This window comes from Pan paniscus, chromosome 10 (genome assembly GCF_029289425.2).
Source record: "Pan paniscus chromosome 10, NHGRI_mPanPan1-v2.0_pri, whole genome shotgun sequence".
NCBI classification, from domain to species: domain Eukaryota; kingdom Metazoa; phylum Chordata; class Mammalia; order Primates; family Hominidae; genus Pan; species Pan paniscus.
Window position 1 is genome coordinate 39,620,927 of NC_073259.2, and position 25,724 is coordinate 39,646,650.

At 45.8% G+C, this 25,724-nt stretch overlaps 2 protein-coding genes across 3 annotated transcripts in view; both read right to left on the reverse strand.

Annotated features, from left to right (window-relative positions):
* Positions 1-4,332, reverse strand: part of PDE1B (phosphodiesterase 1B) — a 29,691-nt gene extending 25,359 nt beyond the window's left edge. The window contains exons 1-2 of one of the 2 annotated variants that reach the window (XM_003807562.5): positions 4,117-4,332; positions 3,904-4,029 (exon numbers count right to left, since the gene is read on the reverse strand). In XM_003807562.5, the coding sequence (XP_003807610.1) occupies positions 3,904-4,016 (113 nt within the window). In that variant the 5' untranslated portion in view covers positions 4,017-4,029; positions 4,117-4,332. Of the gene's footprint in view, positions 1-3,903; positions 4,036-4,116 lie in introns of those variants that run through there. The other variant, XM_057299436.2, reaches the window with a different exon arrangement.
* Positions 4,333-6,387: 2,055 nt separating this feature from the next.
* Positions 6,388-25,724, reverse strand: part of NCKAP1L (NCK associated protein 1 like) — a 49,929-nt gene continuing 30,592 nt past the window's right edge. Inside the window, exons 22-31 of the mRNA XM_003807564.4 lie at positions 25,481-25,611; positions 22,504-22,601; positions 22,277-22,370; positions 22,036-22,118; positions 21,614-21,694; positions 18,663-18,756; positions 17,615-17,731; positions 16,808-16,917; positions 14,885-14,974; positions 6,388-11,279 (exon numbers count right to left, since the gene is read on the reverse strand). Coding sequence (XP_003807612.2) covers positions 11,169-11,279; positions 14,885-14,974; positions 16,808-16,917; positions 17,615-17,731; positions 18,663-18,756; positions 21,614-21,694; positions 22,036-22,118; positions 22,277-22,370; positions 22,504-22,601; positions 25,481-25,611 — 1,009 coding nt within the window. The 3' untranslated portion in view covers positions 6,388-11,168. The remainder of the gene's footprint in view (positions 11,280-14,884; positions 14,975-16,807; positions 16,918-17,614; positions 17,732-18,662; positions 18,757-21,613; positions 21,695-22,035; positions 22,119-22,276; positions 22,371-22,503; positions 22,602-25,480; positions 25,612-25,724) is intronic.

The following is a 25,724-nucleotide window of genomic DNA, read 5'->3' on the forward strand; positions in this document are numbered from 1 at the left end:
AGGCAGGCATTCACAATTTCATCCTAACATATCTCATTCACACAATCCAAACGCCACAGTTTCTGGATCCTCTCTGTAACTCCTTCAGTTCCAGGCTCTGTCCTGAGGTCCCTAAACCCCATATCTTTTAAGCATCACCCTCTCAAAAAAACAGCATCATCATCATCTCCCTTTCCTCCACCTCCATTTCCTACTCCTCCCCCCGCCACTCAACAAACACGGAGGTATACACGCACCACAGAACCAGAGACAGAACTGGACCTCGTAACATATGTACATATATTCACTATTTCATTTGTTCATTCCTTTATTTAACAGCATTTATTGAGTGCCTGTTATGTTCAAGGTATCACACTAGACTCTGATGAAACAAAGATAAGCAAAAATAATCCCCAGTGGGGTCCCTGCTCCAGCTCATCTATAATGACCTTGAACCACAGCATAGAACATTGAGCCTAGACTTTGAGGGTCCCGAGTGCGTACCATGTGGGGAAAGAAAAAGAGAAAGGGACTATGTCTATGCTGTCCCAAAGGAAGGGGGAAGTTCTATCTGTAAAATGTAAAATTCCAAGAGAAACTGGAGCAGAGAAAAGAGAGTGGTGTTGGTACCATCCTGGGAAAAAGAGAACACATATTTATGCTTTTCCTATGTATATAACCCCCCTAAAGAAAAAATGAGGCAGAAACCCAGAGTGGTAGAATTTCATCACTTGGGTGGGTGTAGCAAAACAGGGAATACAGAGCCCCCTGCCTCTCTACACCACTTGATGGAGTTGAAACAGGTTACAAGCTCTGTAGGAACAGGGACTATGTCTGTTTTGTCCACCACCGACTGTATTCTCAGCATCCAGCATGCCACCTGGTCCATAGAAGGCACTCAAGAAATAGTTGTTGGATAAATAAATGAGCTGAGGATGGCAAACCAATGTCTGCTCATCGTTTTTCTTGATTCACAAAAGACACAGAAAATCATTTCTATCTCTTCTGGTCTTCTTCCCATTCCCTAAAGCCCTCTGATCTCAGAGAAGGGTGGACAGCCAAGTCAAATACTTCCTCTTAGGGTTACAGATGCTGAAAATCATCCTGGCCAACTCATCATCTCCAGATGGCCTCTTTCACCCTCTCTCATGCCTCAGTTTATGAGTTTGCTTAATTAGAGAAATTGTTCTGAAAATAGGGGTAAAATCACACAGTTAAGAGATTCTCTTCAGCTCATATGATACAGATTAGATTCTGAATTTATTTTTGACAGGGTCTTAGTGTGGGAAACAGAATTCTTGGATGCTCTTCCCAACAAAAAATTGCCCTGCACTATTATATTAGTGTGGGCTTTTTATCCAGAGTCAAAAACACCAGGCCTAGTCTCCCTGAAGAAAGTCTGGATGTCCCGATTAGAAATTAAAAGGGTAGAAGGGGGGAAATAGGATGTGTTGAGTAGAAGAATCTAGATAGATAGTTAGATAAATACATACAAGTATATATGCCATGTTTCCATTTCCAAGCAGTACCCAGTCCTAAGATAATCATGTCTATTTCCTATTTCCAGACTTAGCAACCCCTTCCCACCTTGACCAAAGGGGCAGGGGGATCTTTATTTCCACTTAAAAGGGGGAACATCTCCTTTCTCACCTATTCAGAAACCATCCCATTGAGAGAGTTGGGAAACTCCCACCTCTTACCCAGCAAAGCCCTAAATCCTTTTATTTCCCTTCATCTGATAGTCAAAGCCTCCCCAATATTCAAAAAGGCAAAATCCAGTAGGCCATCAACATAGATCAAGTTGGGATCTACCTTGATTTCAAGGTCTTTCTCTGCTTTAAGGACGTGAGACTGGGAATCTATTCCTGCCAATTAATAATCCGGAGATTGTACTTTTTTGGGTAAGTTATATTACATGTAGCTAGCTTTATTTTTTACTTGTAAATTTATTGTACAAAGCTAGCATTCTTAAGGACCAGACTGCTGAAGTGAGTGAAGACCAGAATGATCTAATCAATAAGAATAGGGATCCTTGTCCACCCTAATCTCATGTAAGGACATCTCAGCTAAGGCACTCTGGAGAGACAGATGCCTCTACTCCCTTCTCTTCCCAGGTTTCATGCCTCCTTCTGGGAATCCTCTTCTCTCACCACTGAGCACTTCTCACACTAAAGGAAGAAACAACAATTCATTTTCAGGAAAGGCTTTTGGTTAGAAATGTGTGGGAGATAGTGAAACTAGTAATACCCACTCTTTCGCAGGGCCCTGTTACCTGGAATACAGGCAAGGTAAGTATCATGAGCCACTAGTGTTAGGGGAGCCATCCTGAATTCTCCCATTTATGGACCTGGGGCCCTTCTTTACCTTTCAACTACTTCCTTATCTGCCCCTTTCCCCAGCTCATTTACCATTAACGCAGCGTCATTTTCTATCAAGAATCACACAGTGCTCCTCCCAACAAAAATCAATTCAATCTGGTTTTCCATTTCTTCATCCCAGAACTCATTCCAAGGCTGCGCTTCATAGAGCCCAGCAAATTGGATTGGCCAGAGGCAGCCAAGGAGGAGGACTGAGAAGTACATTTGGATTCCAAGCCTTGTTGCCCACTATGCCTCAGTTCTCCCTAAGGCCTCTCCAAGTAGCTAGTGTATAAATCAGACCCATCTGCCATAAAAAGGTGTCATCTTATCACCATAGGTGAAGTATTTAAAGAACAATACAACATAAGCATCTATCCATCCCCTACCCCCATCTCTCCCTCTCCCAGAACCCAGAAATAGAAAGCTTCGGTGCTCACTATGGAGAACATTGAGGAGGAACTGGGTTCAGGGCTATGTTTACTGTGTTTCCTCTCTAAACATCCATAGTCTCCTATCTGTTTCCTCTTTCCTGGGGCCATGGATTCATCTCGGAGGGAGGGACATCTTCTCTTGTTCCCTGATTAAGAATCAACAGACTGCGGAGATTTCCCAATGGCAGCAGCTGACTGGGAGATAAACATGGTGCATGGCTTGTCTTTGACCCAATCCTCTTTTTTTTCTAAGGAGCAAGGGAAAAGTTCCTTTCCTCCCCTGGGACTGGAGTATCAGATACCTGAGTTCTTCCTTCCCCCATTTATTCCTCCCCACATGCCCTGGTACTGCAACAATAGGAAAAGATGCCCAAATGTGCTTGGAGATCCTGGAAGACCCTATATAAACAAAAAGGCTCTGATTAAGCCAGTTACCTTGCCTTTGTCAATCAATATTTCTTCACCATCATAACCTCCTTCAGCTTCCAGGTGGGGGCTCCAACCCCCCTCCAGATTCCACGTGGGTCCCCTCATCATTAATATATAGAGTGAGTTTCCAGGCCCCAAGAGATGAGCAGCTCAGGCATGGGGTACCCCCCACCCCACTCCCTGTGCAGGAGGCAGAAACTACCAATCCCAACTGAGATACATATGACCCACAGGTTGGCACAAGTATTCCCATGCAGTAGATCTACAGCTGTGTGCAATCACTCCACATACCTCTGTGACCCACGCTCACTCATGCACACACATGTCATGTGGCTCACATCTGCACAACTCTGCACATGGATATGTGTGAGTCAGCCTGGCACCTCTACTGCCCTCCTGCAGCCCTGCCACACTGCATATACTGTGCTGCCTCTAGGCGCAGCGTGTGTCAGCCTGGGGTCCACAGGCACAGGCACGTCGTTACCTTTGCAACTCCTAAGCCCGCTCCAACTGGCCGGCTTGCTCCCCACATGCCTTGCACATGTGGCCTGGCCACGCATGTCAGGGCCGTGCTTCCTCGCACCTGCCAACATGTGTGCCAAAGAGAATCTACCAGCCCACAGCCCCGCTCCAGTTATCCCCCCTCCTCCTCCCGCTCAGGCTCCCTAAGGTCCCTTCCCCCCATTCCCGGGCCGGGGACTTACAGAGACCGAAGCTTAATCCACATCTTCTTGCTGGGGGCTGACTTCAGCTCCAGGGGTGACGGGCAATCCGACTCCTCCAGCATCTCCGGAGGACTGCGGGGGGACAGCTCCATGCTCAGCCACGGTCTACGGAACAGAAGGAGGAGACAGCACCTCGGCTCAGCTTCAGCCCCAGCCGAGAGACCCTCACCCCCCATCCCAGGCCCTTCCCACCTGCGGCTGGCGTGGACCAGCCAGGCCGGTGTCTCTAGGCTCGGCCCAAGCTGGCAGAGCTGCAGCTCCTGCGGCTCCTCCTCTCCCGCTGCCCAGCCGAGCTTTGGGCTCCCAGTCCAAGCTCTCCGCACCGCCGCTGCTGCTGCCGCTACCGCCGCCGCCGCCGCGCGCTGCCAGAGCCGCCTCCTCGCCTCTCTCCTCCTCCCCCGGCCGGGTTCCCCCCTCCCTCTGCTCTCCCTCCCTTCTCCTCAGCCTGCCCGCCAGTCTCTCACTCCTCACAGCCACTCCTCCCCTTCCCAAAGGAACGATTGGAAGCCGGGGGCACACACAGACAGAAGCGCCCAAGGGCGAGCGCACGCACACAGGCGCCGGGGACGAGTGGCTGCGTGTGCCCTGTACTGGCGGATGTGAGTGCGTGTTTACAGAGTGCAGCGGAGGCGGCGGGCAGGACTTCGGTGTGGGTGGTTGTGTGGGTTCTCTCCGTGTGTTTTGAGTTTCTGTGTATGTGGTTGTGGTTCCATGTATCCACGTGTGCCTAGCTGCCTGCGTGTCCCATGTCTGAGTGCGGGGTAGGGGATGAGCACACATCTTTCCCTGCTAGACCTGGACTCGGAACCCAGTCAGACCAGACCCCACCTGTGCTCCTGTCTTGGAAAAGTTCAGGGTGTGCCCTGAGCTGTGATGGCATCCCACACTTGGCCTCAGGTCCCTCAGCTTGATCTTCCCCACCTGTCTCCAAGACTGTGGCCTTCTCCATGGTACTTCTGCCTGCCCGCCTAGCAGATAGGAATTTCTTCCAAGTTCAAAGCTCTCCAGAGCAGGCATCTTTTTTTTTTTTTTTTTTTTTTTTTTTTGAGAAGGAGTCTGTGTCGCCCAGGCTGCAGTGCAGTGGCGCGATCTCGGCTCACTGCAACCTCTGCCTCCCCAGTTCCAGCGATTCTCCTGCCTCAGCCTCCCGGAGTAGCTGGGACTACAGGCGCGGGCCACCACGCCGGCTAATTTTTGTATTTTTTAGTAGAGATGGGGTTTCACTATATTGGCCAGGCTGGTCTCCAACTCCTGACCTCGTGATCCGCCCACGTCGGCCTCCCAAAGTGGTGGGATTACAGGTGTGAGCCACCGCACCCAGCTTAACATCTTCTTCTTTGACTAGGTAATAACTCTACACAGCCAGGAAAGCATTCCTGATATCAAAACCCCTCCTGAAGCACTTCCAGCTCATTTTTTCTGTTCTGTCTTCAGAGAAAGAAATCTAGGAGCTAAAGGCCCAGCACAAAACAGCCTAGCTGGTTAATAAACATTTGTGGAAGGAGTGAACTGGAATTTGAACTCAAGACCTTGTAAAAGGGCAAAGCCTCCTCCATCCAACTGAGTCCTACCTAGGACTCTTGCAGGAACCACCTCTCTTGCTCCATATTGTTCTCTCCCTTAATGACCACCTGCTTTGGCATTGGGGAAACTCCTATGTCAACAGAAAGTGGAGATATATTCACTAACTACTGAATCCAAAACAGGCCACTAATCCAGGATCCCAGAATGTGAATTTTAATTTCAAAAAATTCTGGAGGTTGGAAGGAGGAGTGATCAGGAGAAGGTATTTACTCTGTTCTAAATACTGAGTGGAGGCTCCCCCTCTCCCAGTCAAAGAAGGAGAAAAGAAGTGAAATGGAAGGGCGAAGAAGCGGATGAACTGTCACAGCTAAGACTCCTAACATAAAAGAATTGCCAAGTTAGGTCAGCATTTAGATTCAGCAGAAGTATCAGCAGAACCAGCTCCCAGAAAGTACAGAGGCAGAAAGAGATGGCAGAGTCAGAAAAAAGTGGAAATAATAATGGGACTTCCCACCCTCTGTCCATCTACCTTTAGCACACATCCCTTGGCTTTTCCCCAGACCCAGCCAAGAAATGGCTGCATCTGAGACCCTAGTCACACTCCTACACAGTCCATTTCTGAAAATTTGGGAGCAATCTCCTCCTTATCAACTGAAAATGAAATGGGCTGGAAACTACAAAAGAATTGCAAATTAGGATGGTGCTAAAGAGCTCTAATTAGTAAATTAGGATTAGAGCTAAGGAGTTTCCAAATTTAGGCAGGTCTTTAAACTAGAATAGGTGGGAAAGAGGCAAGACATACATCCAGAGGGCTCTCTCAACATTTCTTGTTAACACAGTGTCACATCCTGCTCTCCCAAGACCCCCTGCTCCTGATTCATTTTAAGGCTAATTCACACACACACACACACACACACACACACGCACACACACACAGAGTTATTCATGAAAGAGACACTAGAGTTCATCCACTCTAATTCCCTTCATTTAATAAATGGGAAAACTTCATAGACAACACAGTTTGATGGAAAAAGTAAAAATAAAAATAAATGAGAACTAAACTAACCCAGAAAAATTATATGGTCTCACAGAGAGTAAGTGATAAAACCAGAGCCAAGTCTATCAGCCTTTTTCACTCTGTGGCTCCTTTCACTTTCTTTAGTCACCAGTCCTGGTGTTTAGTCTCAACCTCATTCCTCTTGTTGCAATACAATCCCATTTCTACCTTGCTGCATCTCTAAACAGATAAGAATTGGGTATACTTGTTCCACTCTGAGGCTCAAAAGACAACTATTCTCTCCCTGTCTTTTCCTCTTGTCCTCAACCCCCACCTTTCCCAGGCTCCTTCTCATTCCTCTCCTTTTCAGCTTCTAAACTGCCCCCTACCCCTAGGAGGCTCTGCCTCCTCACTCCCCTAACCCCACAATCCTTTCCAACAAGCTTTGAGTTTGATAGAGACCAAAAATGATGCTTTGGCAGTAGGTGACGGATGGATGTGATCTGCCTCCTACGGGAATGCTATTTAAAGGGGCAGCCTCACAATCCTCTCCTTCCAAAGTGACAAGAGAAAAGTCTGCTCCTCAATCTCTCCAGAGCTGCAAACTCAGCTCAAGTTAACTTCTGACTTCCTCAACCTGCAACCTGGCCTGCTGCTCCTGCTTCCTATTCAAGTGGGAGGGAGAGTACTTGACAACTCATTGAGGTGTGGGGGCTGAAGGGGGATTCATCTTCATCTCCTTTGATGACAGGTACTTAGGAGAAGCAGGAGGCCCTGCGGGGAGGAGGACTGGAAGAACACTCTTCCCCCAACCGCGTGAGTGCATTTCAGCCATGTGCCAGCTTCTTCTCAAAGTCAAACTTTGTTGGAGAAGAACTAATATAAGCATGAGGACCTAAGGTTAAGGAAGCCTTGTCCCTAGCTGGGACCTCCCTCCCTCCTGGATCCTGGTATTCACAGCACAGTTGTTCCCTTCCTGCAAAGCAAAGTGCTACAGGGCATCATCCCCTTGGCCAGGCCCTGGACCTTCTGCATTTTTTTGTGTGTGTGTGTGAGACAGGATCTTGCTCTGTCGCCCAGACTGTAGTGCAATGGCATCATCTTCGCTCACTGCAACCTCTGCCTCCCAGACTCAAGCGATCCTCCCCACCTCAGCCTTCCAAGTAGCTAGGACTACAGGCAAGAACTATTACGCCCAGCTAATTTTCGTATTTTTTTGTAGAGACGGAGTTCGCCATGTTGACCAGGCTGGTCTTAACCTCCTTAGCTCAAGAGATCCACTGGCCTCAGCCTCCCAAAGTGTTGGGATTACAGGCAACAGCCACCATGCCCAGCTAATTTTTTGTATTTTTGGAAAGACAGGGTGTCACTGTGTTGCCCAGAGTGGTCTCAAACTCCTGAGTTCAAGCGATCCGCCTGCCTCCCAAAGTGCTGGGATTACAGGGGTGAGCCACCACACCCAGTTCCTTCTGCACTTCGAAGCTGGCCCACCTGCCAACTGGATTGAACACCATGGCAGGGGAGGCAGTGTTTCTACTGTCCAAACAAAAGGGGGCACCTATGCAAGTATCTTGCCCCAGGCCTTGTGGGAGGCATAATTCCATCTCATTGCTGCAAGCAAGTTAATGGAGATGTTAATAAAAACACTACATTAATGAAAATGCTGAGGCTAGAACCTATTCTGTGCCTGTAAGACAAAACAATTGGGGTGAGATTTCTGATATCCATTCTCTAGTTCCTTTGGGCCTAAGTAAAGCAAACTTACAACCTGGGACACAACTTATTTTGTCCCAGGTTGTAAGAGGACAGAGACCCTCCTGGTAAAGGAAGCAAATTGCCTGAAATGCTGATGGGTCCTGTTACTTCTCTGTCCCTTCACCTCTGGACATTCACTTTTTGCTTCCGGTAGTAAAGGCCATCATGTCCTCACCTTCTCCAATTTGCTCCTTCTAAGGTCTCTGGATTCTAAAACCCAAGTCTTCCCTTGTGAAGAGGCAGACCGGGCAAGTAGAAAACGTCTAGGACTGAACATCAGACTTGGGTCCCAGTTCTAGTTCTACTGCTAAACATGTGACCTTCATTAAGTCATTTAATATTTCTAAATCTGTTTTCTGACCTGAAATAGGAAAGCCTTCCCTGGCTACCTTGCAGAATTGCTATAAGGATGTGAAAGCACTTTGAAAAAGTATAAGTGGTAGAGAAATATGTGTGTATAATTATATGTTTACAAAAAGATATATCAAATGACAAAATTTTAGAAATAGAGAATATATCTGTGTTACCAGGAGCTAGAGATGGGGAAGGGGGTTGTGGGAGGAGAAAATTGCTATAAAATTGCTATAAAAGAGCAATACGAGGGATCCTTGTGGTGATGGAACTGTTCTGTATCTTTTTTTAAATTATTATTTATTTTTTGAGACAGAGTCTCACTGTGTCACTCAGCCTGGAGTGCTGTGGCAGGATCTTAGCTTACTGCAACCTCCGCCTCCTGGGATCAAGTGATTCTGCTGCCTCAGCCTCCTGAGTAGTGGGACTACAGGCATGCACCACCACGCCCGGCTAGTTTTGGTATTTTTAGTAGAGACGGTGTTTCACCATATTGGCCAGGCTGCTCTCAAACCCCTGACCTCAGGTGATCCACCTGCCTTGGCCTCCCAAAGTGCTGGGATTACAGGCGTGAGCCACTGCGCCCGGCCTGTTCTGTATGTTGACTGTAGTGGCAGATACACAAACCTACACATGATAAAGCTGTATAGAAATAGATAACACACACACGTGCACACACAGAGAGAAATGAACATAAGCAAAACTGGGGAAGGAAATCTGAACAAGATCAGTAGATTATATCAATGTCAGTTATCCTGGTTGTGGCAGTGTACTACAGTTTTGCTAGATGTTAGCATTCAGGGAAACTGTGTAAAGGAAAATAGAATTTCTCTGTATGATTTCTTACAAGTGCAGGTGGATTAACTATCTCAATAAAATTTTCAGTTTTAGAAAAAGGCATTCTGTCTACCCTCCATCCCCCTGCAGCAACTTGTCTTGCTGTCCTCTTAAGCAGTTCTAGATGCAGATGCAGATGGAGGAGGGATCTCTATCCCCTCAAGCAGAAAAATATAAACATATAGAGTAGTTGTTCAGATACTTCTGAGCCTTCTCTTCCTCATCAACTTTACTCTCAGTCTCATAAGCCTGACACTGAATCACCCTTTAGAACATAAGCCCTTCCCATAGCAAGGAAGGAGGATTTGCTGATGCACGAAGCAGGATTCTCTATCGCTTCCACCCTAAAGAGCAGACAACTGTTGCTAAGAAAAATCTGTAAGTTGATTATGGGTGCCAAGTTAAGAAAGTATTGACTAAGCCTGGGTCTCAAGAAATAAAAAGCAAACACATGTACAAAACCCCAAAACAGCTATCAAATAGGCTTCAGGAAGGCTGAATCGTTTTTGCTGAAAACCGACAACTGCTTCCCTTTCATCATGAAAGTATGGACATGACCCTAATTAACCAACTAGCTAATTATATTTGTCAATTCCAACCACTCTAGACCTGTGACATATATGATCTGTTTCTCCACTTCTCCCTGGCAGTGGATTCACAGAAGTGATGCATGGGGGCCACTATTTCCTGCCAAGGAGTTAAGTAAACCTAGTTTAGTGCTATCTTGAATGCCCCAGGCTCTGTGACGCTTGAAATTCTAATTAGCGCAGAAAAGGGCTAAGTTGAAACAGCTTGTACTCCCTCAAGGATACCCACTCTCAGGGCCATACAACCTAATGAGGTCTGTGAAATTTAAGATCCAGAAGAGAAATCCCTGCCTGGAGCAACAGCTGTACCCAGGCTGACAAAAGGATTTGGGGTTAAATTAGTCCCTCCCAAAAAAAGGCAGAGTACCCCCAAATGGTACAGGAGGGAAAACCCACCTAAGTCTGGGCCAATCAGTTGTCATGTAACCTAGAATTGATGGAGACTAACTGACCCTCTGCTCTGGGTTGTGGAGATATCAAAGCAGGAGGGCTTAAAGCAAGAGAGAACTTGTAACAAACAATGTAGTAGAGTAGGTGGGCAGTGAACATCTCTGAAGGGCACTTCCTCCTTGCCCCAGTAGGAAACGCAGTCAAGCTGGGGGCAAAGGAAGAGACCCAATGACCCCTCGAAGAGCCCCACAAAGGAAAAGAGGGGCTCCTTTGCTGCTACTCTGCATTAGGAGCAGGTTGAATGTTTGCTGAACACATTTGAAAAAGGAAGAGAGAAGATAATGGTCCTAATGAATGTGCAGGAGACAATAGCAGCTCCAGTGGGAGGATTATAAGCTCATTATGGTTTAATATGATGATTGATCATCTCTGCCCGCCAGCATTATCCTAAGAATAGTGATGAAGGTCGGAGAGGCCCATGCCTGTCAGAGCTCAAGCTCAAGTCACCAGAAGATAGAAAATATACTTGTACGTTACTCCTTTTTTCATTGTAAAATTCACACATGTGGCCCCACGCCCTAACTTTTTCCATAAGCTGTCCATGCTCCCAGCCTGCCTCACTGCTCTATGATTTCTCAGCCCTGGATTGTTCTTCCACAGATCTGTTCATCAACTCTGGCTCCTGACCCTCTCTCCTTAGTGACCCCACCCCATTCCCACCCCTTGTGAAAGTGACCACAGCTTCCACTATGGCAAGGGTTTAGGAAGGTCCAAAGGGCTCTTCAGTGGGTACTGGCAGGCATTCAGTTTAGGTGGAAGGCCCGAGACACCTCCCGATAGGCATTTCGAAGCAGGACATAAGGGAAACAGGACTCCAGCATGTCCAGGGTCAGGAAGGATGACTCCTCCACCACCTGAAAGAGATGGGGCCAAGAGATGAGAACCTCAGGTAGGGCATTTGTCTGTGATACCCTGTTCCTTTTGCATAGTTCCCAGGCCCTCTGAGGCCCTGAGAGTTACAAGTGAACAGGGTTCCAAATCACACCCCCCTCTTCCCTCACTTGGTTTGGCTGCAGGAAGGCAATGTGGCATCTTCAGCTCCATTATCATTGACCCTGACCCCCTCATCAGAACTATGTGAAGGGCACAGAAGCAGACAGCAGGAGAGAACCACTTTCCCAGTGCAGCAAAACCCATTCTCTCCCATTCTGGATGCTAAATCACATGTGGGTGGGCAGCACACAGATGCAGGTAAAGATGTATAAAAGTGCTAATTACAAAGCTTTGCAGCAAGAGAAACAAACACCACTGCAGGCCACGGAAGGGGGCCTGGAATTCACATAGGTCCTCTTGTGTTGGGCCTCAGTCTCCTCCCTCTCTCAGTACAGTGCTTGGGGAACAGTAAGGATGCCGCATAAAGGAGCAGGCATGATTAATTAGTTTAATTAGAAGCCTGTGTGCTGCGGTAATCCCAGCAGCCCCCACAGCCAAGCAGGAAGATAGATCAAGATGCCTGGAGAAGAATGAGAGTGGGGGTGAGGGTGAAGAGGGGGAGGTGGGTGGACAGGGCATGTTCATGAAGAGCAGCATAGCCTAGTGGTGGACTGGAGGGTCCCCATCCCTGAGGAAGGAGCAGGGTGTATTTCCTTCAGTGCCTTCCTTATCCAAGAGGTAATGAGACTAAAAAACACACTCTGGAGAGGTGTCCCATATCCTCTGGCAATTCACACAGATGGGTTCTCCACAATATATCTGGTACTCCAAGTCCTGAAAATTCACTAAGGAAAGAGAATCTACCATATCTACTCTAACGTGTTTCTCTCTCTGAAGTCCTTTCAAGTTTTAAAATGTGTAAGATTTTCCTATTCTCAAACACATGCACACACAACAGCTGTAAAAGAGCAGAAACTGCAGGCTGAAGGAAGGGAAATCTGCTGGTAAAACTGCAGCCCTGATGATAGGTTAAATATCAAAGAATTTCTTGCTAGGCAAGACTTTCAAGCCCTCAGCTGGGAAAGAGATGAGCTGTCTTCTCCAAGGTGCTACCCTCAGGTACAGGGAAATGAATAATGACTTCAAGCAAATCCACTGTCCCAAGACTTTCTATTCTCCATAAAGCACAAGAAAATAACAGGGCTCCCAAGTGGCAGAAGTTTACGGGAGTGGAAACAGCCCTAGAGTGATGGCCAAGAAACTTGGGTTCTAGTCCCAAATCTGCCATATATTTTAGGGGAGACCTTGATTGTCATCTTTCCCTCCCTATTCTTCAGTTTCCTCATCTTTATGACTTGTAAGTACTGGACTAATTGCCAGGATCTGGTCTGGTTCTGGCATCTAGGATTCCATGATTCTATAAGAGCCATGTCTTTCCCCAGGAAACCTGTGCCAGGAACAGACTGGCAACACTGAGGTGCAGGCACGGCCCAGGCTTGACAGCCAAAACAGAAAGACTCTGGGGACAGAAGTGCTGGTCAGAATTTGAGGCTACATGAGTAGCCTCTTAACTCAGAATACAGCTCCTTCACCTTCGGTCATTTCCAATTTCTCTGTGGAAACATTTGCATTTAAATTGCTTCACAGCAACTAGTCCCTCTAGTTTCTCCCTCCAACAAAAAGTACTTGATCCTAGCTCTGTTCCCGTCACTCTGTTGGCTTCATTGGAAGGCCACAGGGGCAAACACTTTCCACATTTTGGGGTGTTGGAAGGGGTCTAAGCAGAAGGAGGTAAGAATACAGGTGGGTAATACAGAATCACCTCCAACCTGACAGGGGTGAAAACTACCTGAGGAAGTGAAGGAAGAGTCATGCCAAAGTAATCCAGAACCTAAAATGAGCTGCAGACAGCAGGAACTAACATTTGCTGAGCATCTACTATGTACTAGGCACTTTCACACATAATACCTTATGGATTCTAATCACTCTATCATAAGGATTATTACCCACTTTTATGAATAGAGAGCCAAAGTCTCAGAAGAGTTCATTGCCTTGCCAAGGCCATGCTGCTGCTCTATGTATTGTGCCCCCACATAGCCCACCACCATGGGCACTGCCCTCACTCTCCCCTCATCTACCTCCTCTGCCCTCTTGCCTCACCAAACACATCCCACACAAATACATCCACCCCCAAGTCCATTCTCCTCTCTCTCATAATCCTTAACCAGCCCAGCCTAGGCCTTTTTCTAGTTGGAGAAACTAAGGCATAAATATCACTCAGTGCCTGTGTATTTCAAGAAGGAGACCTGGAGGGAATCCCAGGAATCCCTGGCCCCTAGCATTTCTGGGCCTCGGACAAGAATACAGATGGAGGTCCACATACCACATGACTAATTAAATCAAGCTAACAAACTAGTATATTCTAGCTTTCAACCTTCACAATGTACATTTGTAGTCTTATGGAAGCCCAGGTTTGAATTAAGAATTTTTGGGCTCCTCCAAGTTCTGCACCAGAACAGGGTGAAGGGAAGAAACAAGCTTCCAGCCCAGTCCCCCTTCTCCTCCCACCCTCAGTTAGAGGGATTTTGTGTGCACTTGTAGACTTCCTTATCTGCATATCTAAACTCCAGCCATACGTCCCTTGGGCACTAGAGGTATATCCACCAGTAGGACGGTCCGCCTCAGTAGGAAGAAGTTTAACACAGGCCCTACAAGTGGGCTGAAGCTGCTTAGCAAAGTATTCTGGGGCCCCAGATATCTCTCGTATGGGCCTCAAGGTGGGGTACAGGCTCTACCTCTTCCCATTGGCCAGAGGAGCGCCCCAGAACACTCTACTAGAGGAAGGCTCAAGGAGGGCCTTTTAAACACTGGGCCCAGGGCAAAAGCCCTTCCTGTCCATACCTAAGTGCATTACTAACATGGAGAATCAGAGCAAAAGAGTGAGTAAGAGTGTCGAAGAGGGAAACAGGGTCATGAGGAAAAAAACTTTTAAAGTTAACTGAGTCAGAGTTCCCAAAACTTTCTGCCAGAGTAGAGAGAAGCCCACAGCTTGGGAAGCAAGGAGAAGAGACAGCAGGAGCTGCCTGATTCATGGCCCACCAGGCTCCCTGCCTTACAGCTTTTTAGCTAAAATCCTTTCCCTCCTCTGAGCCCCCACCCCTCAACCTCTGAGTTCAGCTCTGTGTTATCCAGCACTCTTTTCATAGTACTCTTAAAAACAAGAAATGCAGTGGTAGAAAATTGTCAAGTGAAACCAAACATGTACTGGACAGGTAATTACCAATAAGGGGCACAGCTGCCCTATCAGATCAGACTCGGGAACATTGCAGGACATGGGCCCAGCCAGCTTAGGGGCCAGGAAGGCCCTGTCTTGCGGAAGTCCTTGAAGACTCTACTCTGGGATTACAGGACAAGTTTAGAATGTTAATCAGAATGTGAGGACTACACTCAGAGGGTCATGCAGAGTTAAGTCCTTAGTTAATGCTTTTGGGTGACAAGAATGGCAAGGATGCAAAGACCCTAAACAGAAGTCTCCCTCTGGCCCTTCCGTTCCCTGTTCTCACACCAATTTAAATAAGGTACTTACCAAGCGCATGAGCAGAGAAATGGATTCTCGATTTCTGGTTTTAAGCTTGTCAGTCTCCTGGCCCAGCTGCAAGAGGCTGACAGAGGCCACCTGTAAGGGAAGAATTTGTAAAGCAGATTTTTATACAGGTCAGTATCAAATGGCCTCAGGCTGCAGGAAGTTAAGAAAAGATCAAGGAGAGAGTTAAGAAGTGCTAGAATGTTCCTGAAGACTCAGGGTGGGAAAGTGGCAAATCTCCTAGGTTTCAGAGATACATGTTGCCTATAAGCCAGCCTGGATCTCACTGACCTCCCAGTGCAGACAACAGGTTGCCAGGAGTGCTAGGGGAGAGATTGCAAGGGGCAGGGAAACAACCTAGAGCAAAGGCAGGTGATGTATGCCAGGAGATTAACCTCTCTTTTCCTAGGCAGCCTCCAGACACCACTGTCATCAGGCTGTTTATGGCTGACTCCCTATCTGACTAGAGGCAGTGAGCCTCTGATTCAGACACAGCTCTCGCTCGTGGTATTCTCCAGTCAACTCCCAAATGGCTGTCATCTCCATCATCCCCAAACCCCCAAAGGATCAAAGAAGAAACATGATTCATTGTATCCCAGGCCCAGGTGACCTGCATTTAGCAAACAGAGGATAAAAGGGAAGGCAAGGGTGGGGGATTCCCTTCTCACCCCTTCTCAGAGATCTGGTGTGAATCCTCTTTGCATTTAAGATGCTCAGAGCCAGGTCTATCTGGTTGGGTGCCTCAGCTTAAATAGAGACACACCAACCAATCTTATGATCCCTGACATGTACTTCTCAGAATGAGGGTATAATTCCTGAGAGAACAATATGATCTGCTGTGTTTCCTCCTGGAAGGAGACAGATGAGGCCCTGGTTCTTATATCGGGACCATACTTTGCAAAGAAATAAGCTCTTTGTTACTGAGAATGCTCAAGCAGGCAGAGGGGAATGGACCATGTATCAGAAGTATATGAACAAAATTCCTCCATGGAGGATTTAGAATGGAAAATTCTAGGGCCTATTGTATTTGTTCTGAGTTTTCCCAGAGGCAAAACTAAGATCCATGGTGAGAGTTACAGGAAGTCAAATTTTGGCTAAAATTTTTAACATTTTTTTTTTTAAGAAATTGGATATGACCTACAGTGGAATCTGCTGCCTAGTTTTAAGTTCCAGTCCCTAGAAATCTAGACCATTGGTTCTAGTGAGATCCCCAGACAAGCAGCATCAAGATTACCTGGGAACAGAAATGCACATTATTCAGCCCCACCCTAATCTACTAAGGTAGAAACTCTCCAGGTGATTCTGATTTACATTAAAGTTTGAGAAGTAGTCATTGATCATTTGTCCATACAGAGTTAGAAAGGGCCTTAGAGATGATAAAACTCAGTGTCTCTACAACTTGAATGTGCATCTGATCTCCCAGAGGCCTTATTAAAAACACAGAGGCCTAGATTTACCCTACAATATTCTAACTCAGTAGGTCTGGTGTAAAGATCAGGAATCTGTATTTTAAGAAGCTCCCCAAGATATTCTGATGCATACCAAGGTGCATGGATTCGGTTTAATCTGAATTCATGGGTTCAGTTTAATCTCACTGTTTTATATATGAAAATACCGAGGCCCCAAAATCTTGGCACTTCAGAGGTCACACAACTACTTAATGGCAGATCAAAAATCAGAACTCAGATTTTCTGACTCTTTGTCCAATGATCTTTGCAAATATTCAAGCAGAGGCTGAAACACCAGCTGTTAGGAAATTTAGAAGAAACTCTTGCCTTTCACATAGTAGCTTCTCACTGTTTACTGAATGAATTAGGTGGGAAGTTAGACTCAAAAGCCTGTTCAACGATAATTGTCTACAGATTTAAGTCAAACCAATTCCAGCCCTTTGCAATCTTCCATTCTTTATAACCTAGACCCACTCACCACCAGAAATTCCTTGAGGTGAGTTTCAATGTTCTTGTTGTAGAGCGTGAAGAGGGCAGCAGACACCTGGATGATGGCTTTGGTCAAGCAATGAATATTGTTGTTGTAACCTAGGTTATTATTGATATAGATGGAGAGAAAAAAGAGGAAATGACAAAGTAAGCCACTCCAGGATGACCCAAACTGGTAATTTCTCATGTTTTCAGGCTGAGCCACCAGTATTTGACACCAAAAGGATGAGAAGGCATTTTGAGATTAGAGGCAGGATATTCCTATGAAATCTTATTGAAATTGAATTATGCATAGTTCATTCTCTCATTCTGAAGTGGTGTTTTTGTTTTCAGGGTAGGGGGTGTTTTCTTCTTTTTCTTTTTTTTTTTTTTTTTTTTTTTTTTAAAGACAGGGTCTTGCTCTGTCACCATGCTGGAGTGCAGAGGCACAATCATGGCTCACTACAACCTTGACCCCTTGGGCTCAAGCCATCCTCCTACCTCAGCCTCCCAGGTAGCTGGGACTACAGGCCACCCTGCCCAGCTAGTTTATTTATTTTTGTAGAAACAGGGTTTCACCACGTTGCCTAGGCTGGTCTGGAACTCATGGGCTCAAGTGATCTACCCACCTCAGCTTGGCCTCCCAAAGTGCTAGGATTACAGGCGTGAGCCACCGTGTCCAGCCTTCAAGTGCTTTTTGAAATAGAACTTCACACCCAAGTCAGAAGTCTATATTTTCCAGTATCTCTGTCTCCTCTCTCTACCCCAGGACACTAACTTGAATAGCACTGGTTTCTCAAACTTACCCCTTACTTACCATCCTTCTCAATGCTATAAAAGGAAGAAGGGTCAGTGGCAAGGAGTGGGAGGGAAACTGCCAGAAAGATCAAGAGCAGGCAGGCCACCTTATATTCCTCCTCAGGAGATGAAGTATCTGGTGAGAAGGAAAAAAGGAAAGAGGAAAAGTGAATAAAGTCAGCAAACAGAAGTTATCTGTTACAGGGGTCCTACTTCACAGAATTGCTGTGAGGATCACAGGAGAAAATATCTATGAAAACACTTTATAAAGCCTATGGGCAAGTTATTACTTAATTTTCCTGAAGAAACAGGACTAGCATCCACCTATAGTGAAGGGCCTGAGTCCTGGAGGCCTCCCTGGCAACAGGGCAGAACTTTCAGCCAAGGGCTCTGCTGATGTACAATGCAACCCTAGGATGCCTGTCCACTGCCTGATAGGATGGAGAGGCAGAAAGAAGACAAAAGGTTCTCACCCACCATGAGAGAAGAAGAAGGGTAAGTCTGGCCATTTTGAAAGGCCTTAATCCTAGCCCCTTGGTTCATCCTGTTCTGAGTGTGTATAGGTATGACTGAAATCAGAGGAAATGTGTAATGGAAAATATAAGTGTTAAGTGTGAGATGGGAAGAAATAAACAGTGTCAAGGTGATTATGTGGAGGGAGAAAGCACAAAATCACTATGGGGAATTTGGGTGCTATACCACACAACCCACTATTTTGTATTGTTCTCTCATTGTTTCATTTGCATTAATTTATTTTCCCAACCAGATTGTAAATGCCTTTGAGCACTTGCAGAGCACCAAACAGACTCTCACTTAGTACTTTTTAGCTGACCGGTAGATCAACTAGTTGGAACCTGAGGATGTAGATCAACTAGTTGAAACCTGAGGATAAATCTAAATCGCCTATGTAAGTATTTTCTGAAGGTTAGGGTCCTTCCTTCACTCCCAGCTTATATCCTCTGAATATATAATCTCAAATAAAGGCTTCTTTGACATTGACATTTTTTCACCCAAAATAAGGCCCAAGCCCTCCTTTCCCAAATCTCGCCCCCTTTCCCCAATCTTACCAGCTTTCAGATTAGCAATGGCAGACACCAAGGCTGGGTCAATGTCACAGGCCACACCTGCAGCAGATGCCAGCTCAAAGATACTCAGGGTCACCTGGAGAGAAGAAAATAACATTCTAGAGAGGATTCGCAGGACATAATGGCTTGACAGAAGGAATGCATAGCCAGGACTCTTGGATCACAGATTTAATTTTTTTTTTAAAGATACTTTTATATATATGTAGAGAAAGAGAGAGAGTCTCGCTATTTTGTCCAGGCTGGTTTCAAACTCCTGGGCTCAAGAAATCCTCCTGCCTCAGCCTCCCAAAGTGCTGGGATTACAGGCATGAGCCACAGTGTCCAGCTAATCATAGATTTTAAACTTCTGGTTTATTGTCATCTTTTCTATATATTCCCTTCATAGCTCTCCCTATCCTACAGGGAAAATAACCCTTTGGGACACTCCATCGTACAAATTTACTTTTTCAACTTCATTTTCCTAAATACTTCCTTTATTCGGTGCTGCCAGGATAATTTATTCACTGTCCCCAAACTACAACTTCCTCTCCCATACTCTGGTTCAGGTGCTTCCCTCTTTTGAGGGTCCTTTTCTCTCCTCTATTTATATCTATGTTACGTCCATCCCTTAGATCTCATCTTCTCTGTAAAGCGCTACCTGATTACTTCAGCCCAAAGCCAGCTCTTCCCTCCTTACGTTGGTACCACTGACTTAGCATTGATCACACACAGCATCTGTTGTTAGTTATCTTTTTAGATGGAATGCAAGACTCATCTCCTTATCTTGCCAAATAGATAGCTTTTTAAAACCTCATGGCATAGTGAAGGGAGCAAAAAGCTTTGGAGTGAGACAGATCTGGGTTCAAGTCCTAGCAACACCACTTATTAAGTGTGTGACCTTGACTAAAAGTTACTTAACCTCTTTGATCCCTCATTTTCCCATCTATAAAACTGGCATAATAACATTTACCTCACATAGTTGTTGTGAAGATTAAATTAGACCACACATCGACCATAGTGACTAACAGAGAAAATGTGATGCCTTTACATCCTCTTCCTTTATCTTAAAGTCAGGAGTTTTGCATTTCTCTTTACCTTCTCTAGTGTTTAACATAATGCTGAGCACATAGAAGGCATTCAATAAATATTGATTGATTGATACCTGAATCTCTCATTGTACTTACAATCAGGTTCCCAGGACACAGCCCCAAGCCCCTACTCCCATACTAAGTACCTAGACCCCTTTTTAGATTTAAAAAAATGTTTTTTGAAAGAACAAGGATAATTGTTTTAATACTGGACAACTAAGTATCTTATGCAAGTAATCCCACAGACTGGCCAGAGCGATGGCTCAGGCCTGTAATCCCAGCACTTTGGGAGGCCAAGGTGGGCGGATCACTTGAGTCCAGGAGTTGGAGACAAGCCTGGCCAACCTGGTGAACCCCTGTCTTTACTAAAAATACAAAAATTAGCCAGGTGTGGTGGCATGAACCTGAAGTTCCAGGAGGAACTCGGGGGGCTGATGCATGAGAATTGCCTGAATCCAGGAGGTAGAGGTTGCAGTGAGCTGAGATCGCACTCCAGCACTGGGCAACACAGCGAGACTCTGTCTCAAGTAAAAAAAAAAGAATCCCACAGACATACCAACATACACACACTTTGCTGTGGTACTGATACAGAAGCCAAATCTTTGCCACCTTCTGTTCTGCCCTTATTTAAATCCCCTACTACCTAAATGACCGTTTGTGGAACCACGGCTTCGGAGATAAGGAACCTGGTTCATGAGGTTTTCTGGAGGAAGAAAGGGATGGTTGAAGGGATTTTATCTTTTCTTCTTCTAATCTTCTTGCTCCTCTGAGGCAGTAACAGCATCTCTGATGGACAGGCCATCCTCCCTCTCTGCCCCTACCTGCTTATTTTCACAGGCAGGCAGAGCCTAAAGATTGGAGCTACCCAGGAGATATCAGCTAGACAAGCTCCTGACAGCCTAGAGCATTTGGACCAACATCAGCAGGTGCCAGAAACCCAGGCTCAGCTTAAAATCAAAGATCTTTCAAGAGGGGCAGCTATCCTAGTGAAAAAATGCCCCCTCACTGCCCCCACAGTCACTTGCCCCTCATGATTTTAGGCAGATAGAGGTGGAAATTTCACAACTCTTTTGATCTCAAAGTAAGGAAGATTTTCTTAACACATAACTTTAATTCTTCCTGCTAACTAGTTTCCTCTCAACACAGACCACTCTCCGTTAAAGGAATCAATTATAAGAGAAGGAGCCTGCCCTATGCATTTGAAGGATTCTATTCCTAGGCTCTAGCTGTATTTCCTGCCATAGCATACTTCTTAGTTCCAGATGATTCAAAAGACAAGATGACTCAAAGGTGGGAGATGGGTGGGAAATGGATGCTTAACTTATATTGTCTGCAGAAGCCCTTCTTCCTCTCACCATCTCCTGTAGTAAATGGGGGTCGGAGGCAGGTGATACAGACATAGAGGAACCAGAAAGCTTAAGGATGGGAGGAAGAAAAGGCCAGGAGAAGAAAAGACTGAGGGCAGGCAGGGTGAGAGGGAATGAAAGGAACAAATCTTCCTACAAACACTACCTAACCTCAAGACTAAAGAGCAGACTTGTTTGCACATAGTTTATCTAATTTGCACAGTGCTCATATCAGGTGAAAACCTACAGATACTATCCTAGGTCTTACCCCTCCCCCTCCAGTAATGTCTCCCCAACCCTCATAGTGTCTCCCAGCCTCCCACTTCTCTCCATCCCCCTACATCTTGCCAGCTCTGCTCTTTCTCTCCAAGAATATTCATCTGACCAGTTTTCCTATTCAAACCCTCGCCCTTATCCCTATGGTGTTCTTCAGAACCCGCTCTCCCTTACAAGATCCTAGCTACCTCCTTTTCAACAACAAAAGTCTCCTAATTAGATTCTACTTTGCACTCCTTCATACCTTGATGTCTGTGTCTGGAGTGACAAACTCCTTCAAGCACTCAATGGGACCCATAAGAAATGGGCAGTGGGAGGAGAAAACCTGGAGGAAAGAGAAGGTAAATGAGTCCACCAGACCATGACCAATGCCTTCAAAAATAGGTAGAAATAAAAAAAAAAAAGGAGGGGCACTCAATTTAGATAAGAACCTAGCCAGCTTTCCAAGCCATCCCTCTCCTTATGCCTCTAGGTTTCCTAAGCTCATTTATTCCTAGGGATCTTCTAGGATCTCTGCCAAATTACGCTCCCTCTTCCCAATGCTCACCAACCCCTTCTGAAGCAGAAGTTAAAACTGATTCCCGCAATACTTCCACAAATTCTCATACAAACCCTACCCACAGAGGTATCTGTGACTCTGTGACAGACCCCTCCCCACCAACTCACCTCCCGAAGTCCCTCTTGGGCCATGGCCCTGAAACTGAGGATAACCCCAATGATGGTCATTCGCTTTAGCACATTTTCCGCCCCTGAGGAGAAAGAAGCGTGTTAGAAAAGATAATTTAGAGAGGGATTGGTGATGATTTTGATTCTACAGACCCAGCCTAGCCTCCAGATTCCTGAAAACCCTGTCATCTGCAATGTGATTCCACAGCTCCTTCTCACTATAGGGGAAGAGGATGCTTACCTGTCAGCTGGGGCAGCAGGGAAGCCATCAAGTCCGGCTTGCTAAAGTTGGATCTGATCTGAACAAGTATGTCCATGTTTTCCACCACCAGCTTCTGTAGTCCAGGAACACAGAGACATTCAGCAGGAAAAGAAGAGACCAATGTTACATCTTCCCCCCCAGTCTCCTATACCCACCCTCTTTCCTCAAGGTAGGATCTTTTCCCCAAGGGATTGTTTCCATAGTACCTTCAGCTCCACAATCTGAGAGGTCACATGCCACATCAGGTTTTCACTCAGGAACTTCATGCCATAGGGGCCCAGGAGTTCTGCCAAGGCCCGCATCTCTGGAACAGAGTTACAGAGGCCCCAGATGGGACTCAGAAGGCACTGGAGTATTTGTACAACAGCTATAGGGTAATTTGAATATTTAAAATGTTTTCCAGCAAGAAAAGAAAATGAGAAGTCAAGGAGCAAAAATAGCCTAAAATCCTACATTCAAGTGACAAGTCTGGCAAGTCTATGGGACATTTACCCTCTCTCCACTGGTACTCACACCAAGACTTACCACAAATGATAACTAATTACTTTACTTTCCTATAAGAATCTATACTTTCCTGTGTTCCTTTATATGACACTTGGGTTTGACTCTTGCTGTACTAGCTATACTAGTTTTATTAGATGTAAGACCTTAAGTCATTGAACCTCTCTGAGCCTGGTTTACTTCTCTGTAAAATGAGGATATGAATATCTGCCACGAACAACCCACAGAACTGATGTGAGAGTAAATAAGATACATTATAAAAACTTTGGGAAATATATGGATAAAGGAGTATTATGATGATGTTATGAGTCCTCTGAATTATGTGGCATGGGAAGGATCATCATGGTTTTACAGACAAGGGGGTTAAGTGCTTGTCCGAGGCCACTTAACCACAGCAGGGGCTGGTACTGGAAGCCTAGTGCAATGTCTTACTGCCCCTTACTGCATCCCAGCAGATACAACTATTTCCTCATCTAAGATCTGATGTTTTTTGTATGTTTTTCCCTTTACTTCCCTTACTTAGTGTCCCACTGTCCAAATTTTCCTCTCCTTGAGCTACCTTTTCTTTTTTCATAATCAACACACATCCCGCAGAGTCTCAGCTCTTTATTCCTCTAAATCCTTCTTTTCTCTAGTCAGTCCCAGTGTTTTATCCCTTGCCACCCAGCCTGCTCTGGCCCTTTGTGAATTAAATAAAGCCTGCCTGGGGAAATCCCATGTCAGAAACACTAGTGACAAATCCAGATAGGAAGGAGCTCTAGCTATGATCTCTGGCTGTGGGCCATCCCAGCAGGGAAAACCATGAAAGACCAGAAGTAACAACAACAAGAGACCAGTAGAAGAAAGGCAAGTTTAATATCGCTAATAAGAGTTCAGAGAGAAATGGAAGTCAAGGCTCCACACTCAAGTCTTTCAAAGCAGGACCAGTGATCTCCACCTTCATCAATGACAGAGGAAATGGAACTGGTCACAGCCACTGACACAGAGTCTTGTCCACAGTAGATGTTAGACATTTTTAGAGTCAACCTGTTTTAATAGGAAGAACTGAGCTCAGAACTATGAAAGGATTTCCTGACCGATCAACTTGGATAATGCCGCAATGGCTGACAGAGAGGAAGAAGAGCTGAATCGCCCTCTGTAGCTGACAGAAAGGAGACACACTGATCTACCAGTTTGGATCTGCCAAAGCTCCTTACTCCAGTCTTCTCTACTCCCAGCTAGCAACCCTAGGGCATCCTTCTCTTTCCATCTATCTATTTTTGCAGTAGCATTGCCCCATCACTATGGCAACCAAGGGAAATTGGGGTGGGGGTGGTAGAAGGGGGAATCAGCATTACCTCCTGCTGCTTGTCATTTGTCAGCAAGACCTAAAGCTGATTTTAGAGGCTGCCTACAGTTTGTGGGTAGAGTTGATGAGAAGGGGACATCTGAAACCTGCAGCAGGTAAAGTGTAGGGTCAGCTTACTGATGGAGGCGGGATGATGGGAAGGAGGCAGAACTGGAAAACAGAACTGTGTACTTTGGCTTTCTTAGCACCCCCCAAAGAAGAAGACTGGAGAGGACAGCATCACTGGAACATCTTCTCCCTGTCCCAGATACTATGCAGCATCCCTGATTTATATGGAGGTGAGAGGAAGGAGAAAGAAGTAGGATAGTTCATGAATTAGTTGGTAAAAACAAACCTATTAAAAAGGATCTTGTAGTTTCAAACCCTCTTGAGAAAGGGAAAGGCTTCCCATCTCATTCACTACACACTCCTTACCTGCCTCCCCCTGAGACACAAAAGCACTTCTAGACACTGGAAGGCAGCGCTGTACAGTGCTTAAGCCCCCAGTTCCTGGAGTTTGACTGCCTGGACTCGAACTCCAAGTCCTACTATTTATGAATGTGTGGACTTAGGCAAGTTCCTTAAACTCTCTGTGTCCCAGTGTCCTCATCTGAAAAACGGGAATAAGTGTATCTATTATACCTCAAGGCTGTTATGAGGATTAAGTGAGTTAATATGTATAAACACTTAGAACTTAGCCCACAATAAATGCCATGTATCATCTCATCATCGTTATTATTAAACATCAGCAATCCAAACACTGGCTAAGACTCTAAAATGTATCCCTAAAGCATAAGACGCTGGCTGGGCGCGGTGGCTCATGCCTGTAATCCCAGCGCTTTGGGAGGCTGAGGCGGGCAGATCACAAGGTCAGGAGATCGAGACCATCCTGGCTAACATGGTGAAACCCCATCTCTACTAAAAATATATATATATAAAAAATTAGTCCAGCATGGTGGCATTTGCTTGTAGTCCCAGCTATTCGGGAGGCTGAGGCAGGAGAATTGCTTGAACCCGGGAGGCGCAGGTTGCAGTGAGCCAAGATCGTGCCGCTGCACTCCACCCTGGGCAACAGAGCGAGACTCCATCTCAAAAAAAAAAGAAGAAGGAGAAGAAGAAGATGCCATGACAGCAGACCACTATTTAATAATTCCAAACAGGAGAATGTCCTCCTTACACTTTATCCCTTACCCTTCACTATTAGGTTGGTGCAAAAGTAACTGTGGTTTTTGCAATGAAAAGTAATTGCAAAAATTACTTTTGCACCAACCTAAATACATGTCCTAGTCTTTTATTCTCTGTGCATTGAAGGAAGGGCTCAGCTCCTTGACAAGAAGACCAGGCCCTGAGCTCACCAGAGATGTCAGAGAACTCCTCTGCACTGAAGTTCTGCTCCCCTTCTCTGGGCAGGCTGACGAAGGCCTGCATGGCTGGGGAGAGGATGATGGTCCCACTGCTTGCCTGTCTAAGCAGACTTTCCAGGTACCTACAGGGTTGGCCAAGAAAACATAGATTAGGATCCAATCCCTTCTCCCTACCAGCATTCCCTACTACTACCACTGAGCTCAGAAAGAAAAACTCTGCAAAAGACTGGGGTAG